The 19,945-nt window shown below is 44.7% G+C and overlaps 1 protein-coding gene across 3 annotated transcripts in view; it reads left to right on the top strand.

Moving 5' to 3' along the window:
* Window positions 1-19,945, top strand: part of ARHGEF33 (Rho guanine nucleotide exchange factor 33) — a 583,069-nt gene that overhangs the window by 80,738 nt on the left and 482,386 nt on the right. The window contains exon 2 of one of the 3 annotated variants that reach the window (XM_073627672.1): window positions 2,903-3,054. The exons of the other annotated variants lie outside the window; for them this stretch is intronic. Within the exon in view, the coding sequence (XP_073483773.1) occupies window positions 2,997-3,054 (58 nt within the window). The 5' untranslated portion in view covers window positions 2,903-2,996. The remainder of the gene's footprint in view (window positions 1-2,902; window positions 3,055-19,945) is intronic. 3 annotated transcript variants of the gene reach the window in all.

Below are 19,945 nucleotides of genomic sequence, written 5' to 3'. Positions count from 1 at the left end.
CACATTATGACAGACTTACCTGGACAGAACTCCAGCGCAGTGCTGTCATGGCTCCCTTTTTCTTCCATCTTCACCCAGTCTTCATTCCGGGTTCATGGACTACTAGTGTATGAATGGCCGGGGCTGCTATGATGTCACTCATGTGCATGTGCAAGGGAGCCCTGACATAGGCCCCTTCAGAGCACATACGCCGATGAGGTCACCAGCTGCATGCTGTGTGAATATCTCCTAAACAGTGCAAGTTTAGAAGATATTCACTGTACCTACAGGTAAGCCTCATTATCAGCTTACCTGTAGGTACAAGTTAAAAAGCGGACTTCCACTTTAAGAAAAAAATACAAATAAACACAGGCTCTCATAAAGAGAGCCTGACTATGTCCACCCTTTCCGCCCAGCTCCTTCATTCATATTGGCCATACTACAGCTTCTATGAATGAAAAATGATCTATAAATGGAGGACGGGCTGATGATTGAAAAGTCATCCCCCCATTCATAGATCATATTTCATTCATAGAAGCTGCAGCATGGCTTCAATAAATGAAGAGCGGGCATAGTCAGGCACTCTTGATGAGTCCCTGTCACAGCTCCCTCCTTTCTATTAACCCCTGCTGCGCTGGAAGAATATGGTGGTGGGAATGGGGGCATTGGAGGAGGAAGATTTTACTTAAACCAAGTGACAACACCACAAGGAACACTTTTTTCCCCTTTTGTTATGATTCATCATATACCCTCTGTTCTTAGCTGCATAAGGAGTAGGGATGGGCCAAACACCCCCGGTTCGGTTCGCATCCAGAACATGCGAACAGACCGAAAGTTTGCGCGAACATTCGAACACCGTTAAAGTCTATGGGACTCAAACGTGAGAAATCAAAAGTGCGAATTTTAAAGGCTAATATGCAAGTTATTGTCCTAAAAAGGGTTTGGAGACCCGGGTCCTGCCCCAGGGGACATGTATCAATGCAAAAGAAAGTCTTAAAAATGGGCATTTTTCCAGGAGCAGTGATTTTAATGATGCTTAAAGTGAAAAAATAAAAGTGAAATATTCTTTTAAATATCGTACCTGGGGGGTGTCTATAGTATGCCTGTAATGTTTCCCATGCTTAGAACAGTCCCTGCACAAAATGACATTTTTAAAGGAATAAAAGTAATTTAAAACTGCTTGCGGATTTAATGTAATCCCGGCAATATGGATGAAAATCAGTGAGACAAACGGCATGGGTACCCCCCCCCCCCCCAGTCCATTACCAGGCCCTTTGGGTCTTGTATGGATATTAAGGGGAACCCTGCACCCAAATTAAAAAAGAAAAGGGGTTGGGCCCCCAGGCCCTATATACTCTGAACAGCAGTATACAGGCAGTGCAAACAAGACAGGGACTGTAGGTTTGTTCTTATGTAGAATCTGTTTGTAATTTGGAACAGGTACATTTTGTAAGTGTAGCTCCAGCCAAAAAATCTATTTTAAAGCTTTTTGGAAAACATAGGGAAGGGTTATCATCACCTCTGTAACATTTTGCTGTCTGTGCCCCTGTTCAGAAGATTTCACCTAACTTTCAGGGGCCCTGCTGTGAAATATTATATCAAGAATTGTAATTACATGCCTCTGTTGAACAGGGTCAGAAAAATTGGGCCTTTGGTGGTGGTGTGGTGGTGTTACCACAACATTGTAAGCCCCCACAGTTACTCTTGGTGGGTGCTGGAACGGGTCCTGCTGTGAAATATATCAAGAATTGTAATTACATGCCCCTGTTGAACAGAGTCAGAAAAATTGGGATTTAGGCACTGCTGCTGGTGCCATAACACTGCAACCCCTCACAGATACTTTAGTTGAGTGCAGGAACGAGCCCTGCTGCAAAATATCACAGCAAAAATTGTAATTACACGCCCCTGTTAAACAATGACGCAGTGCATTATGGGCCATGACGTGGCGCTCGAATTTGGCGCGAACGGCCCATAATGTTCTAAATTCAGCATACAAGCGAACAGCCGATGTTCGAGTCAAACTCATGTACGACTTGAACAGACAGCCCATCCCTAATAAGGAGTTTATAGAGCTGGAGAGGAGAAACAGCAATAAGTTGATCTTATCAGTAAATGGTTGTGCAGGAGGGCATGTTAGCACAAGTCTAATCATTGGATGGGAGCAGGCTGAGTTCCCAGCACAGTCAGAAAACTGACCACACAGTGCCCTCATGCCAAGTGTGGTCAGTTTTTAATAGGAAAGCAGAGAGGCTGGCAGAATTACCAGGGACTTCACATAATACAAAGGAAACAGGATACTTTTTCATACAAGTACGTGGTACAGCAGGCACATATCAGGAATATGAAATTGTTAGAGTAACATATTCTTTAATGCAGTAGAGATCGTTACTGTTTTTGGTGTTTATGGTAGCAGATTATTTTCATTCCATCTGTCAGATCTCATAGCTTATGACAGAGTTGGCTATATGTTCTGAAAACAAGTAAAGACTTCCTTAGATAATGAATAGATATTTAATTATTAGATATTAATAATAATTATTATAATTATATCATTAATAATAATTAATAATTAATATCATTAATAATAATTAATACCATTCATCAATAATATTTTTTTAGTGGCAGTTTATTGGTTTATTGTTCAGTGTATGATATATTTACTTAGCAACTTTTCTTTAGGGCCTATTCACACTGACAAAAATACATTTATTTGAGTTCATGAAAATGCCCATTTACACCTACATGTGTACGTTACCACGCGCACTACATTTGCATAGGTGTAAAAGGGAATTTCTTATAACCTACAGCACTGAACCTCATGTCGGAATACATCATTTATCAGCGTGTCACTGCATGTGAGTTCAACATCTTCATTTTCTGGAAATAGAATCTCAATAAACCCTTTATACTCTTTTGAAAACAGGCAATGGCCGTCATGAAGGATCATTGAACTCACATGATAGTTCATGCTTCCCCATGAGACAACACTAAAGACAACAGACTAGCTCTGTGAAAGGATGATCTGTGATTCTTCAGAGCAGGGCAATTCAGCTATGGATTCAAACAAACAACAAGGTAATATCTTTAAAAATACAAATGGGGGTGAGTTTCATTACAATAGGATATCATATCTGTATGAGTGGCATGACATAATTAAGTGATTGCATGCTTTCTGCTTTCACAGTCTGTAGTGCATTTAGTTGTAAAATGTCCCTTATTTGCACAAACTGTTTCTGAATTTTGCCACTTGTCCTTTGACAGTGTTGACAGTGTTGTCCCTGTAATTATTCTTGGGTTGAATTCAAGACCAGCTGCAAAACACAATTTGCTTAGTGTGCATTAATTTGTCATATTGGTTGGCTAGTATTATGGAAAATTATAGGTTTATTGGCCATGTGAAAGAATTAGAAAGAAATCTACTGGATGTTTCAAATTACACTTTATTGTATTTGTACTCATTATCACAATGACAAGATCATATTCAATGTACTATGGTAATAGTACAGTCACAGCTAATTCATAACCTTGCATTTAGTAGTCTCAGGTAGGTTATTTTCATATATTTTAAATATGTGGGTTTGCAGAAGGTATATACAAATTAATTAAATCTTCTGCTTTTGTTTCCAACTAATAAATATTTACGCATTTTTCAATTATTTAAAACCTAGTTGCTGTTTTTGATTATATGTTTTTTATTTTGCTCTGCATATATACAAGCTTTTATACCATTGGCCCCATATTCATACAGTATATAGATATATTCTAGGGGTAGGCAACCTCAAAGAGGTGGAGACACGGTTTTACCGCCCCAATCCCTACCCCCCCTGTAGCTGCTGAGGCAGCAGCCAAAGGTTTACACATGCCGCAGCAGGAATTAAGCCCCCTGTTGATTTTGATGGGTGCTACCGCCTGCCAACCGCAACCCATTAAAGTAAATGCGGCCACTCTGCAAGTTCCTCGCAACTGCATGCTTCTGCAGTGTCCAAGGGGTTAAAGCAGGTGGTGAGAAAGCAACACAACGCTGCCTGCTTTAAACCCTTGTTTTCTGTACTGCACAAGGTTGCAGGGCACTTGCAGAGCAGCCTAATTCACTTGAATGGGTCATGCTTTGCAGGTGATACACCCACCAGCCAAGACAGGGTGTATAACTCTGTGGCTGCAACATGTGTACGACCCTGGCCACTGCAGCTAAAGGGGGAGCAGTTGGGGCGGGGTGATAAAAACACATCTTAAATAAGGGGTTTTACAACCCCCTCAAACAGAAAATGTAAATTAACCCTTACTGTTCTCAGCCCCCTATAAGGCTGCTTTCACGCTTATGTGCTGCCATTTACCTGCACCGCGGGTGCAGCATAGTGCATCTGTAACCTTCCTGGATTAGCTGTGCTTTGCCATAGACTTTTATTATATCCTGCAGGTGTAGTGCACTTTCTGAAAGCACACAAAAACTCCTGCAAGTGCACCAAACAGGCAGGATATACTAGAAGTCTATGGCTAATGCCGTGTACACACGATCAGAGTTCTCGTCGGAAAAAGCTATGATGCTTTTTCCGATGTAATACCGCTCAAGCTTGTCTTGCGTACACACGGTCACACCAAAGTCCGACCGTCCAGAACGCGGTGACTTACAACATGTACGACGGGACTAGAAAAGAGAAGTTCAATAGCCAGCACGCCACCCTTTGGGCTCCTTCTGCTAATCTCGTGTGTATCTCATGTTAGTAGAAGTTTGGTGAGAGACGATTTGCGCTTTTCAGACTCCTGATTTTTCAGATCGTTTTACTGCTGTTCAGTTTGTGCTTGTGGGTTTGTATCTGCTTTTCAGTGCGTGAAGTCAGTTTGTATCTGTTTTTCAGTGCGTTCTTGTCCGCTCGTTACTGATATTCAGGTCGCTCTTCACAGGCCTTGCTGTTCTTTAGTGTGTTCTGTTTAGTTCGTTCTGACCAGCCGACCATTTTGAAGCCATGTTGCGGGTACGTACTTGTCGTAGAGTTCGTGCTGTGCAGGGGCTTGGTGTTGGGGTTCTTACTTTGACCCAAGCCCAGTCCATGAACAGGGTCGAGGAGGAGTTCATGGACCAAGAACTGGTTACTCCAGCGTGACCAATTCTCTCATATGTCTTTGTTGAGGAAGATCCAGGAGAATAACCCTGATGATTTCAGGAATTATCTCCGGATGACGGACCCCATTTTTCACTGTTTGTTGGCTTTGCTGTCCCCTTATATCAGCAGGCAGGACACCTGCATGCGGCAAGCCATCACTCCTGAGCAGAGGCTCGTCGCCACTTTGCGGTACTTGGCGACTGGGAGAAGTCTACAGGACCTCAAGTTCTCAACAGGCATCTCCCCCAGGCTCTGGGGATCATTATTGCAGAGACCTGTTCTGCTATTATTCAGGTCCTGCAGAAGGACTATATTAGGGTAAGTTTTCTCCTTTAACATCACATTCTATGTATTTAATGTATGCTAATGTATTGTATTTCTTTCATCATTCCCTAATTACCATGAGTGTAATATGCTGTGAATGTCCTCTTTGTTCTCATGCATGCTGGAAGCTTAAACATTTCTTTTTTTGGCCTACATGCATATTTGCCTTCACTAACCTCCCCAGCATGCTATCCTGGGCCCATATACACCTATAGCCTAGTCACTTAACAATGTATTTTGTCAGCTCCATAGTAGTGCTTTACCCTAAACACCCCCTAAAATGTGTCAAAATGTTATTTGTGTGCTTAAATTTATGCAGAGTGCCAGAGGCTGTGGCCCAAAATCATTTGGAACCCTCCCTCCCCCAATCTGCTGACTTTCTCAAACCCATACACACTATACCTACCTCTTTTGTGGTCATATTTATGGATGAATTCCCCATAGCATGTAGTGAAAGGGCCTGCCAGAATACTTTCAAATGGTACTGTTTAAAGTTTTGTTCTCCTATTATTATCTTGATAGGTAATTACAGAATGTAAAAATGTCCTTCAATTTATACAGTGTGTATTTTTATTTTTGTATTATGACACTTCTTACCTGTCAAGTGGGCTGCCAATAGTGTAAGTAAGGAGGGTCTGGCCAAAGTAAAACACAATATTTATGCATTCAGCTCTCAATGAAGTGGAGAGGGTTACCTGTCCAAAACATACCCCCCCCAAAATGTTTACAATGGGCCATCAGAGGGAGTGAGGAATCTGATAAGTGGGCCTTATATTTTAGCCTTTAAATACTCCTTAAAATAAATGTTATACTGATGTTGGCCAAGAATGTTTGTGTCTAATCTGCTTGCAATGTTTATGTGCAAAATGACTAATTTTTTGTTCTTGTTTTACTCCACAGTTTTCTTCAACGTCACAGGAATGGCAGACTGTGGCATCCCACTTTGCCCAGCGTTGGGACTTTCCTAACTGCGGAGGGGCAATCGATGGGAAGCACGTACACATCGTCCCACCACCCCATTCGGGGTCATACTATTATAATTACAAGGGGTTTAATAGTATTGTGTCGATGGAGGTGGTGTTGGCGACATATAATTTTTTATATGTGGACGTGGGGAGGAATGGCCGGATGTCGGATGGTGGTGCTTTGCCCGGACCGAGTTCTACAAATGTCTCGACAGTAGTGGCTTAGGATTGCCACCTCAGGAGGAGAATGTGGAAGGACTGCCATTTGTCTTCATCGCAGATGAGGCATTCGGTCTGGGTGACCACGTGATGAGGCCATTCCCCCAGAGGACCCTCACCCCGGAGAAGAGGGTTTTTAATTACCGGCTGGCCAGAGCCAGAAGAGTCGTGGAGAATGCCTTTGGGATCCTGGCCAGCCGGTTCCGTCTATTTCAAACAGCCATAAATATGGCGGAATACAAACTAAACCATATCATTTTATGTTGCTGCATCCTGCACAGTTTTTTAAAAAGACATGATGCAAGTTATAAAGAACAAGAAGACCTGGACAGCCGCACACCGGAATGGATAAATCCGTCTTTTTATTCAAAATACAGGATCATGGGGTACACAAAACACGACTGTGGGGTGGTACAAAAATAGCTGACGCGTTTTGCACTTACACCTACGAGCTATGAGTAAGTACTTGGTGTAAGTGCAAAACACGTCAGCTATTTTTGTACCACCCCACAGTCGTGTTTTGTGTACCCCATGACCCTGTATTTTGAATAAAAAGACGGATTTATCCATTCCGGTGTGCGGCTGTCCGGTTCTTCTTGTTCTCTTCTACTTACATCAACATTTAGCCAGCACCTGGGGCTCTTCTCTTCCTGGAAGTAATGAGACACAAGCACTCTGGTTTAAGCCCCTCTTTGAGCAGAGGATCCCACATCATAATGCAAGTTATGTTGCCTACGTTGGGCCTGAGGCCGGACTTTCAGAAACTCCAATGACGGCCCTGGAAGCTGGCCGTCCTGGCTTGCCCCCGAAAGCGCCCGTGAAGTGCGAGAAAAATATGTTGAATATTTTACGGGTAGGGGGGCCATTGCTATGCCAGCACATTTTGAATAAATTTTCTCTTTTATCAGATCGAATCTTGATTTTCAGTTACTGCTTGGGTTTATTTTTGCTGTCTCCTAGGTCCTCCTAGTGCACTTGTAGTGCCAAGTGGTTTTTCCATTATTTAATAACACCCATTGTCATTGTAAACACCAATTTAACACAAAAAATGGTATTGATCATTGAAAGAAGAAGTCACACATTGTTCAGTATAAAACCTTTTACTCCGTGCACATTCACATGTGCGTTTTATAAAACATTTGGCGGTAAAAAAAACACACTTTTTTTTCAAAGTTTTACCTTGAAATTTCTGAAAAAATACAGAAACAGGAATGTTTACAAACATAACATACACAACTCTGGAACTTACAAAGTTCAACATTGCAAAAAAGAAGGCAATATCAGACACTTTATAGTGTGAAAAAGGTCTTGATATTGGCTTCATCAGATCAGCCAAATTTAGAAGATGCACACAAATTGTGAGTCAAAATGGGGATTTCCTTTCAGATCCCATACCTGATGTCAACATGTGCTATCTCCCATCATGGGGGATCAATGGACGTGTTTTGGGGGTGCAACCACTTCCTCTCACCTACTAGAGTTTTGGGAGGAAGGGGTTGCACCCACAAAACGCGTACATTGAAATCCCCTGATGGCTGATAGCACATGTTGACACACTGTGTGCATCTTCCAAATTTGGCTTTTAAACTGTATTAAAACTTTAGATAAAATTATTGTAAAAAAAAATTAAAAATTCCAGGAATCTTTTTAGGATTTAAATTCCCCCTAGTACATCAATCATGTTCTTCAGTCTTTGTTCAATCTCCTTGGTTTTTTCTTTGATAATGTCCAAATCACGACTAGAAAACATGATTTCCTGGATCATCCGTTGTGCACTGTCACTGGTGAAATCACTGGATTTTGGTACCACAACCTGAACATCACCTAAAATAAAAATACACACCATGTATTATAAATATGCAGGCATACATCTATTACCTGAATCTGTGGTGTCCGACACTGACCTGTTGTGGTGAAAATCTCCACCACCTCTACTTTCTCCACATCCTCATGTTGTGATCTTTGTTACCCTTCTTCAGGAGTTGGGGGGGTCCCTGGTGTCCTCAGTCTTTGCTCCCCTATGAAAATGAAACAAAAGGTATACTTAGCACACAGATATTTGAGTCCAGAAACAGGAATATGAAACATTGCTTGGAAGTGGGGTACAACTGTTTGTTTTGGCAGAGTTCCAAGCTGAAGACATTATTTTTTCCCTTACCAAAGCAGGAATACTTACGTTTTTTGGACAAGTTTCACACATGTAGACACCCAAAGTGTCCACTGGAGTACCTGTGTGGGACACCCTAAAAAGTTTGTTCTTGTGTCCCACACTAGTGCTCCAGAGTCCAGATGTGTAAACAGTTGCTGAGTGTCCTCTCCTTACATTACACTGAATCAAGTTTGTAATTCATTCTAGTTTGAAACACATCTAGACAAAAAATGTCCTAAACTTCTTTGAATACAAATTATTATGATGATGTAGTTAACCCTGTATCTGGCAAAAACATTGTATTTATTTGCAAACGAACAATGTTTACTACGACTGATTACCGTGCCCATGAACATGAAAGTAGCCATTTTAAACTGTCCAACAGTAAAGAAAAGCACATGGCGCAGCATGCAAGTAATAATAATAATCGTAACACACGAAAACTACTTACTTTTTAGAAGCACTTTCTTGATCCTTCTATACTGATCCTTCTCCCTCAGTTTCAGGTCTGACCAGAGTTTCCTTAATTGTCCCTTGGAACGTCGTACCCCAAAATTCCGGCGCAGACTCTTCACAACTTTAGTCATGATCGGCCTTTCGCTCATTAGGGTTGGTGTACGGTCCATACTTCCCATCATAGTCGGCCCTCTTCAATTTGTCGACCATCTCCACCATCTCACCAAAGGCCATATTGGAGGCCTTAAATCTCCTCCTCCGGGATCGTGACGTTTCGGGCTCCGGGCTTTCCTCCTCATTACTGTTATTACGCACCTGCTCTGTCTCCACCATGTTCCCCTACCCCACTGCGACGAAAAAGACGGGGCAGGGAATATTCTAGAAAGAACGTCAGGGGTGGGTGACGCGGGCGGAGTTTCACACATGCTCAGTGTCTATAAAGCTAACAAGCGTGTGTCGTACCTATGTTCTGTGTGCGGAAGAAGGAGGAACGGAAGCGACGAACGTAATAACGAAGGTAACATTTTAACTTGGGACATGAGTGGCCTATACTGATTCTAGATTGAGGCCTATATTGGGATAAGATTAGGAGAGTTTAGCCTGATATTAATGTTTTTGTCTTTTGTTTGGTCTTGCAGCAAAAATGAAACAATTTAAAGACCCAGACTTCCTCAGCAAATTCATAGACAGATACAGGGATATGCGCAATTTGTGGGAGGTGAAAAACCCCTTATATCGCAACAAACCAGCAAGGAAGGCATCGATGGAGAAACTGCTGGAATTTGTGAAGACTTGGGTCCCCAACGCAGATGTAACGTACCTGGGATGTGAGCCTGACGTGCGGAGGGAGACCTCCCGTACCACCCTGGCTCGGAGACCACTGGAGTGAGAACAGTGGCGGTAAGAGCACAGTGAGGTAAAGGTGCCTGCTGAGTCCTTACTGCTTGAAGTGGTCTCCTCACATGGAAGCTGGAGTAGCGGTTGCAGGTCAGCAGATGCAGGCTAGTAGAATAGCGCATGCAGGTCAGCAGATGCAGGTTGCAGAGTAGTGGATGCAGATCAGCAGATGCAGGTTTGCAGAGCAGCGGATGCAGGCCAGCAGATGCAGGTTTGCAGAGCAGCGGATGCAGGTCAGCAGGCAGAAGCGGAGTCAGACTAGCCGGGTCATAAACATCAGGAAATACAGCAAAAACGGCAGGCAGAGAATAGTCAGAGTCCAGGCTGGGTCTTGGCAACAGGCAATTAGGCAGGTAACAGAGCAGGGTCAAACGAGCCGAGGTCAGGATTGGAGACATAAGCAGGGTCAGGAAGCCAGGTCAACACAGGAACAGAGTACTGGTACAGAATCAGGAACACAGGGAACAGAAGCAGATGAAACCGCAAAGGGCAGCATCATTGAGCGTCTTTTATGGACTGTTGGGCGCCAAAGCGCGTCTAACGCGCGCAAAGTCCGTGACTCGCGCATGCGCATAGGCGCACGCCTTCTGGAGTCCCTGACAGCAGACCTCGAGTTTGTGGATAAGAAAATTGGTAGCTTGAGAAGCACACATAGGAAGGAGTCCAGAAGTCCCTGAGGTCAGGAGCAGCAGCTGAAGATGTGTATGTACCCAGTCTGTGGTACTACAGCAGGATGCGTTTTCTAGAAGACCAGATTGAAGCCAGGGAATCACTTTCGACTCTTCCGGCCCCCCTTCCATCAACCTTTCCCTCAACCCCAGCTGAGGCTTCCGAGGACCAACCTGGGCCTTCGAGAAAGTAAGGAGCCCAGATGGAGCCAGGTATAGTATATTTAAACATATTTTTTGTGGGAAAATGATTGTTGTTAACTAGATGTTATTATTGATAACAAATGAATGATTTAACAAAAAGTGTTTTACATATCAATAGACAGTAGGGGCCAAAAATGATTGGGACAAGAATGAAAAAATGCTGGGGTCAGAATTATAGTCTTTTCTAGTTATTAACATTTAATTTGCAACAGTCATGAGCTGAAAATTGTGTGTGATTGATGAACCAAAATTTAAAACTATGTCCCTTTTTCATACACAGGAAGACCTCAGCCAGGATGAGGCTCTGGAATTGGGCACACAGGAGGAGGCGGGGCCCAGTAGCCTCACCCAATCCCAGGTGCCTCCGCTCCGCCTTCCAACCAAAAGGCCCAGGAAGGGGAGGAACGTAGAGGAGGCAGCACTTGTCCTCATTAAGGAGGCTAATGACTCCCTGAAAGCCCCCCTCGACGCTGGAGAGCCCTATGGCTACTATCTAGCCTCAAATATGCAGAAAAAGGAGGAGGGCCGACGCCTCAACTGTGAAAAGATTTTTTTTTGAGGGGTTGAGGGGGCAAATGACCAATGATGTCCACTTATGTACGCTCGCCCATCCTCCTCCTCCTCCTCCTCCTGCCAAAAGTCCACCTCCAGAGCCACAGCTTGCAGGAAAGGCTGCAGGGCAGCGTGGAGGGAAGGCTGCAGTGAAGAGAAAAAGTGATTGCCTGGGTTCAGTCTGGTCTGACAGAAGACGCAGCCTGTTGTAGTACCACAGCCTGGGGACATACATGTCATCTGCTGCTCTTCGTGATCTCTGGGAGTCCTGGACCAGATTGTGCTCCCTTCTATATGGACTTCTCAAGCTACCAATTATTTTATACACAGAGTTGATGTCTGCCCTGGGGCCCAAAGGCTTCGCAAATTCCAGCTGTTTCTCCAGCGTTGCCTTCCCTCTTTATTTTGTTATTATGAGCCAGAATAAATGGAGATTTTTTAACATGAAAATACTTGCCGATGTGTTTTTCTTCAAATAGGACAGTTTTTTGATGAGTAGGCAGGTACATTTCAAAAATACAATGTCAAATTAACAAGGGACACCAAGCAACCTACTTGAGGTTTACAAATACAAGATAATAATGGTGTTGTGGAAACGTGACATACAAAAAAATAAAAATATGGAGATGACTATAAAATATTAAAAAACAAAAAAAAAATACAACAGGAGATCTTGATGAAAAAAAAAATTACTATATAAAAAAAAAAACATTATTATGGAGATCTGGCGTTAAGAACAAAAAAGATTAGTCATGAGATTATGAGAAATAATAAAGAAAGAAGTTTGTGAGTGTGCAGTGTGACGAATGTGCCATCTCCATTACGAACGGTCGTTTTACCAGACTGAGCGACTCCGTCTCGTACTCGACTCTGAGCATGCTTGATTTTTTGCGCGTCGGAATTGCATACACACGAACGGAATTTCCGAAACTTTTTCCGTCGGGAAAATTGAGAACATGCTCTTAATCTTTTGCTGGCAGAAATTCGGCCGGCAAAAGTCCGATGGAGCATACACACGGTCGCATTTTCCAACCAAAAGCTCTCATTGGTCTTTTGCTGGCCGAATTTCCGATCGTGTGTACGCGGCATTAGTGTATCAAACACACAGGAAAGCTGCAGGTACACTGCACTGCACCCGCAGTGTGGATAAACCACAGCACATAAATGTGAAAGCAGCCTTATATTATGCCCAGTGCATTGCTTCACACTGACCTGAAGATCTCTTCTTTCCTGCTGCTGGCACCATTCTGGAGACATAAGAGGTGGAGTGCAGTTAGTACATGGGACGGTAACCAGCACTACAGAGGAGGCATCAGGTTATGAGGCTTTTGCTCCCTACTACAGCTCCAACTTTACAAGTAATCCCTTGGCTTTTTTAATCTGTTTGATGCTCTGGGATGGTGGGTCAGCAAACCCAGACCACGATCTACCAGTTACCTGTCCGCGATTTACTGGCAGATCGCTGACCCCCGTTCTAGAGACAAAGCATTTTTTAAATTTTGTATAGAGTAGACAATCACTGAACCTCAGATTTTTTGTTTGCCATCTGTAGCCCACGCAGGAGATTTCCCAGCACTTTCTGTCTTGTAGACACAAAAATATCTTCAAAGTGGGGGAAATCTCCTCTTAAACAGTTTTTTGTTAAAAAACATTAACAATCATTAGTGGAGTATGGAGAGAACAGGTGTGGGACTTTATACAAGGCACATGGGAGCAAAGGTATGAGTTGGGTAAAAATTGAAATTTATTAATGAGAAAAAAAGGTTTTACAAAAATTCATACAGTACATAATTGAGCATAAATAGTACATAAATGATTTTACAAAAATTCATACAATACATAGTTAGGCACATGGCTCTGCATATGTTGGCACTCAGCTCTAAGGTAGTAGATATTAGATATTAAAATTGTAATCGAAAACTAATGCATCAAAAATGACAAATATAAATAAATGGATACAAGTAAATAGGAACGTTATATGCATATGGGTTCATGTGGTGTACACCTAGTGGTAGATTGAAGCTCTACGTCGTTACGTCGTTTCGGGGCCTTAAAGCCACTCATCAGGAGCGATACCGAGGTGGTACCTATGAGTTGGGGAAATAGCGGTAATGAATGGTGGGAAAATGCAAGGGTAAAGAAAATATATAGGCCATGAATATCATGTTATTGGTTGTAGCTCTGAACTCACAGTAGTGTCTGCGCAAAGGCGACGCGGCCCAAGGTGCCACGCCAAACATGGATGCCCCGTCCCGAAGCTGAGGGGGCATGGTCCGTAGGCGAGACCAACACAACGAACCCCCCAGGTGGGGTCAAAGAGTGGAGACAAATGTGTGGGTGGGGGATGGTCCCAAGATGAGGGAGGATAGGCGCTGGGTGTCTGTGTAAAAAGAAAAAAGTGTGAGGTTGAAAAAACTGGGGCAAGGTGAGGTGTGGGGTAAGACAAAAAAAGTGTGGAGAAAACCGGAGAGGGGGAAGGGGAGGGGGGAAAAAGAGAGAGAGAAGGAAGGAAGAAGGGGGAAAAGGAAAGGGGAAAAAGGAAATAAAGAGGGAGAGAAAAGGGAAAAGGAAAAGGGGGGGGGTTGCAGCGGGGGACTGAAAGCAGGGACAGAAGGTAACGAAGGTAACTTATGCAGAGCCATGTGCCTAACTATGTATTGTATGAATTTTTGTAAAATCATTTATGTACTATTTATGCTCAATTATGTACTGTATGAATTTTTGTAAAACCTTTTTTTCTCATTAATAAATTTAAATTTTTACCCAACTCATACCTTTGCTCCCATGTGCCTTGTATAAAGTCCCACACCTGTTCTCTCCATACTCCACTACTTAATTGGGATGGAGGAGGGGTTTTGAACGGCCCCTATATCCTCATGCAAAGTCCCACCTTGCTGTTCTCACTTTTACCATACAATTTGGGATGGAGGCACATGGGCGCTACACTGAGCAATACACATTTCCTTTAAACATCTTTTGATACTTCCATCTTTCCCAAGTGTAATTCTAAATCTTATTTGTCCATTTCATTTTATCACGACAGACCAGACTCTATACCCACACATTGACAGCTTCTGTTTAAGTCACTTATACTGAGCCAGGATTTCCCTGGCGTCACAGCTTTACTTTTTTTGCTCCCAGTGTGTGTGCGTGTTTTCGACGGGGCCCTTTGTTTGTCCCCGCCGGCCTGTTCTGTCCCTCCCCGAAGCTGTGACGCGCACTGTGGTTTTCCCCTCCCTCCTTGGGAGGAGGTGGGCGGGGTCTCCCCCACTGCGCGTCGACGTCACGCCTCCCGCACCAGCTGTTCGGCGTCCAGCGTGACGCCTTATCAGCTGATGCCTGGGATTCCACTCTCCAGCGCTCGACGAGTTTAGGGGGTCGCCCCACGGCTGGCCAGTTTCTGTGTCCAGCTGCATGGGTCTGGGGCTCTCCCCCCGGTTCTCTGGGCTGCTGGTGCCTGACGTTGGGGGCCTTCTCTGGCGGCGTTCACCACGGCATCGTCCCTCCTGGTTGTGGTCCCCTCCTCTGTCTTTCCTGCCCTCACCATCCATCTGCACATCTCACAGCTGGCATTCATGCCCCTACTTGCACTTGCTCAGGTATGTTTCTTCCGCACCTTTAACACCCACCCCCTTTTCCTTTTTTCTCCCTCTCATTCTTCTCATCACGTTGTTCCTCACTTTTCTTCTGTGTTCCCCCTCTCCTTCATCGTGCTCCCTTGTCTTACTTTACCTCTTTTGTCCTCGTTACTTTCTGTCCCTGCTTTCAGTCCCCCGCTGCAACCCCCCCCTTTTCCTTTTCCCTTTTCTCTCCCTCTTTATTTCCTTTTTCCCCTTTCCTTTTCCCCCTTCTTCCTTCCTTCTCTCTCTCTTTTTCCCCCCTCCCCTTCCCCCTCTCCGGTTTTCTCCACACTTTTTTTGTCTTACCCCACACCTCACCTTGCCCCAGTTTTTTCAACCTCACACTTTTTTCTTTTTACACAGACACCCAGCGCCTATCCTCCCTCATCTTGGGACCATCCCCCACCCACACATTTGTCTCCACTCTTTGACCCCACCTGGGGGGTTCGTTGTGTTGGTCTCGCCTACGGACCATGCCCCCTCAGCTTCGGGACGGGGCATCCATGTTTGGCGCGGCACCTTGGGCCGCGTCGCCTTTGCGCAGACACTACTGTGAGTTCAGAGCTACAACCAATAACATGATATTCATGGCCTATATATTTTCTTTACCCTTGCATTTTCCCACCATTCATTACCGCTATTTCCCCAACTCATAGGTACCACCTCGGTATCGCTCCTGATGAGTGGCTTTAAGGCCCCGAAACGACGTAACGACGTAGAGCTTCAATCTACCACTAGGTGTACACCACATGAACCCATATGCATATAACGTTCCTATTTACTTGTATCCATTTATTTATATTTGTCATTTTTGATGCATTAGTTTTCAATTACAATTTTAATATCTAATATCTACTACCTTAGAGCTGAGTGCCAACATATGCAGAGCCATGTGCCTAACTATGTATTGTATGAATTTTTGTAAAATCATTTATGTACTATTTATGCTCAATTATGTACTGTATGAATTTTTGTAAAACCTTTTTTTCTCATTAATAAATTTAAATTTTTACCCAACTCATACCTTTGCTCCCATGTGCCTTGTATAAAGTCCCACACCTGTTCTCTCCATACTCCACTACTTAATTGGGATGGAGGAGGGGTTTTGAATGGCCCCTATATCCTCATGCAAAGTCCCACCTTGCTGTTCTCACTTTTACCATACAATTTGGGATGGAGGCACATGGGCGCTACACTGAGCAATACACATTTCCTTTAAACATCTTTTGATACTTCCATCTTTCCCAAGTGTAATTCTAAATCTTATTTGCCCATTTCATTTTATCACGACAGACCAGACTCTATACCCACACATTGACAGCTTCTGTTTAAGTCACTTATACTGAGCCAGGATTTCCCTGGCGTCACAGCTTTACTTTTTTTGCTCCCAGTGTGTGTGCGTGTTTTCGACGGGGCCCTTTGTTTGTCTCCGCCGGCCTGTTCTGTCCCTCCCCGAAGCTGTGACGCGCACTGTGGTTTTCCCCTCCCTCCTTGGGAGGAGGTGGGCGGGGTCTCCCCCACTGCGCGTCGACGTCATGCCTCCCGCACCAGCTGTTCGGCGTCCAGCGTGACGCCTTATCAGCTGATGCCTGGGATTCCACTCTCCAGCGCTCGACGAGTTCAGGGGGTCGCCCCACGGCTGGCCAGTTTCTGTGTCCAGCTGCATGGGTCTGGGGCTCTCCCCCCGGTTCTCTGGGCTGCTGGTGCCTGACGTTGGGGGCCTTCTCTGGCGGCGTTCACCGCGGCATCGTCCCTCCTGGTTGTGGTCCCCTCCTCTGTCTTTCCTGCCCTCACCATCCATCTGCACATCTCACAGCTGGCATTCATGCCCCTACTTGCACTTGCTCAGGTATGTTTCTTCCGCACCTTTAACACCCACCCCCTTTTCCTTTTTTCTCCCTCTCATTCTTCTCATCACGTTGTTCCTCACTTTTCTTCTGTGTTCCCCCTCTCCTTCATCGTGCTCCCTTGTCTTACTTTACCTCTTTTGTCCTCGTTACCTTCTGTCCCTGCTTTCAGTCCCCCGCTGCAACCCCCCACTTTTCCTTTTCCCTTTTCTCTCCCTCTTTATTTCCTTTTTCCCCTTTCCTTTTCCCCCTTCTTCCTTCCTTCTCTCTCTCTTTTTCCCCCCTCCCCTTCCCCCTCTCCGGTTTTCTCCACACTTTTTTTGTCTTACCCCACACCTCACCTTGCCCCAGTTTTTTCAACCTCACACTTTTTTCTTTTTACATAGACACCCAGCGCCTATCCTCCCTCATCTTGGGACCATCCCCCACCCACACATTTGTCTCCACTCTTTGACCCCACCTGGGGGGTTCGTTGTGTTGGTCTCGCCTACGGACCATGCCCCCTCAGCTTCGGGACGGGGCATCCATGGTTGGCGCGGCACCTTGGGCCGCGTCGCCTTTGCGCAGACACTACTGTGAGTTCAGAGCTACAACCAATAACATGATATTCATGGCCTATATATTTTCTTTACCCTTGCATTTTCCCCACCATTCATTACCGCTATTTCCCCAACTCATAGGTACCACCTCGGTATCACTCCTGATGAGTGGCTTTAAGGCCCCGAAACGACGTAACGACGTAGAGCTTCAATCTACCGCTAGGTGTACACCACATGAACCCATATGCATATAACGTTCCTATTTACTTGTATCCATTTATTTATATTTGTCATTTTTGATGCATTAGTTTTCGATTACAATTTTAATATCTAATATCTACTACCTTAGAGCTGAGTGCCAACATATGCAGAGCCATGTGCCTAACTATGTATTGTATGAATTTTTGTAAAATCATTTATGTACTATTTATGCTCAATTATGTACTGTATGAATTTTTGTAAAACCTTTTTTTCTCATTAATAAATTTCAATTTTTACCCAACTCATACCTTTGCTCCCATGTGCCTTGTATAAAGTCCCACACCTGTTCTCTCCATACTCCACTACTTAATTGGGATGGAGGAGGGGTTTTGAACGGCCCCTATATCCTCATGCAAAGTCCCACCTTGCTGTTCTCACTTTTACCATTAACAATCATTAATTCCCATACTTAAGTGCCATTCATATCTGCTCATTTTGGAAACTTGCACAAAATCGTGTGTTTTTGCATGCATTTACCAAATGCTCTACAGGCACGTGTCACATTTGTAGTGCCATTCATTTTTAATTGCATCTGACGCAGAAAACAAGAAGCTGTGTGTTCTGCCACGTGGGAAAAATGCATAACAAACGTGCAAAAACGCATTGTAAAAAATGTGCAGGGCTCAATGCAGCAGAAAGTTACATGAGCTATTTTGCCAAGTTTGTCTACTTGTGTAGGGCAGCCCATTAAAACAAATGGGCTGCCCTATGCATGTTATGCAAAAAATGTGCACAAAAATACACATAAAAAAAAACCTAGGTGTTAATGGGGCCTTAATTCAGTCTGATTTTCCTAGAACAGCATGTTAAAGTGGTGTAACATTGGGGGTTCTTTAGCTTAGTGTAGAGCCTACCAGTGAGTGGAGTCCGCGCCAGATATGCCGTTTTAAGGGCTTGTAGGCCCACTTTTTATTAACCACTTAAGCCCCAGACCATTTCGCTGGCCAAAGACCAGAGCACGTTTTGCGATTCGGCACTGCGTCGCTTTAACCGCTTGCCGACCACCTCACGACGATATACGTCGGCAGAATGGCACGGGCAGGCAGAATCACGTACCTGTACGTGATCTGCCTCCCGTGGGCAGGGGGGCCTATCGGACCCCCCCCCGGTGCCCGAGGCGGTCGGCTTGTGTCTGGGAGCGATGAGAGGCGAGGGGGAGAACATCCATTCGTGGCCCCCCCTCACGATCGCTTCCAGCCAATCACGTTCTTCCTCTGCTGTTGTATGCTAAACAGCAGCAAAGGAAATGATGTCATCTCTCCTCAGGTCGGTATTTTCCGTTCCGGCGCCGAGGAGAGAAGACTTCACCGTGAGTGCACAACACATACACACACAGTAGAACATGCCAGGCACACAATACACCCCCGATCCCCCCCCGATCACCCCCCAATCACCACTCCCCCCCGTCACACTGACACCAAGCAGTTTTTTTTTTTCTGATTACTGCATTGGTGTCAGTTTGCGACAGTTAGTGTGGTAGGGCAGTTAGTATTAGCCCCCTTTAGGTCTAGGATACCCCCTAACCCCCCCTAATAAAGTTTTAACCCCTTGATCACCCCCCCGTCGCCAGTGTCACTAAGCGATCATTTTTCTGATCGCTGTATTAGTGTCGCTGGTGATGCTAGTTAGGGAGGTAAATATTTAGGTTCGGCGTCAGCGTTTTATAGCGTCAGGGACCCCCATATACTACCTAATAAATGTTTTAACCCCTTGATTGCCCCCTAGTTAACCCTTTCACCACTGATCAGCGTATAACCATTACGGGTGACGCTGGTTAGTTCGTTTATTTTTTATAGTGTCAGGGCACCCGCCGTTTATTACCTAATAAAGGTTTAGCCCCCTGATCGCCCGGCGGTGATATGCGTCGCCCCAGGCAGCGGCAGATTAGCGCCAGTACCGCTAACACCCACGCACGCAGCATACGCCTCCCTTAGTGGTATAATATCTGAACGGATCAATATCTGATCCAATCAGATCTATACTAGCATCCCCAGCAGTTTAGGGTTCCCAAAACGCAGTTTTAGCTGGATCAGCCCAGATACCTGCTAGCACCTGCGTTTTGCCCCTCCGCCCGGCCCAGCCCACCCAAGTGCAGTATCGATCGATCACTGTCACTTACAAAACACTAAACGCATAACTGCAGCGTTCGCAGAGTCAGGCCTG

The sequence above is a fragment of the Aquarana catesbeiana genome, linkage group LG04 (assembly GCF_042186555.1).
Source record: "Aquarana catesbeiana isolate 2022-GZ linkage group LG04, ASM4218655v1, whole genome shotgun sequence".
Classification (NCBI taxonomy): domain Eukaryota; kingdom Metazoa; phylum Chordata; class Amphibia; order Anura; family Ranidae; genus Aquarana; species Aquarana catesbeiana.
This window is presented reverse-complemented; position numbering and strand designations above follow the sequence as displayed.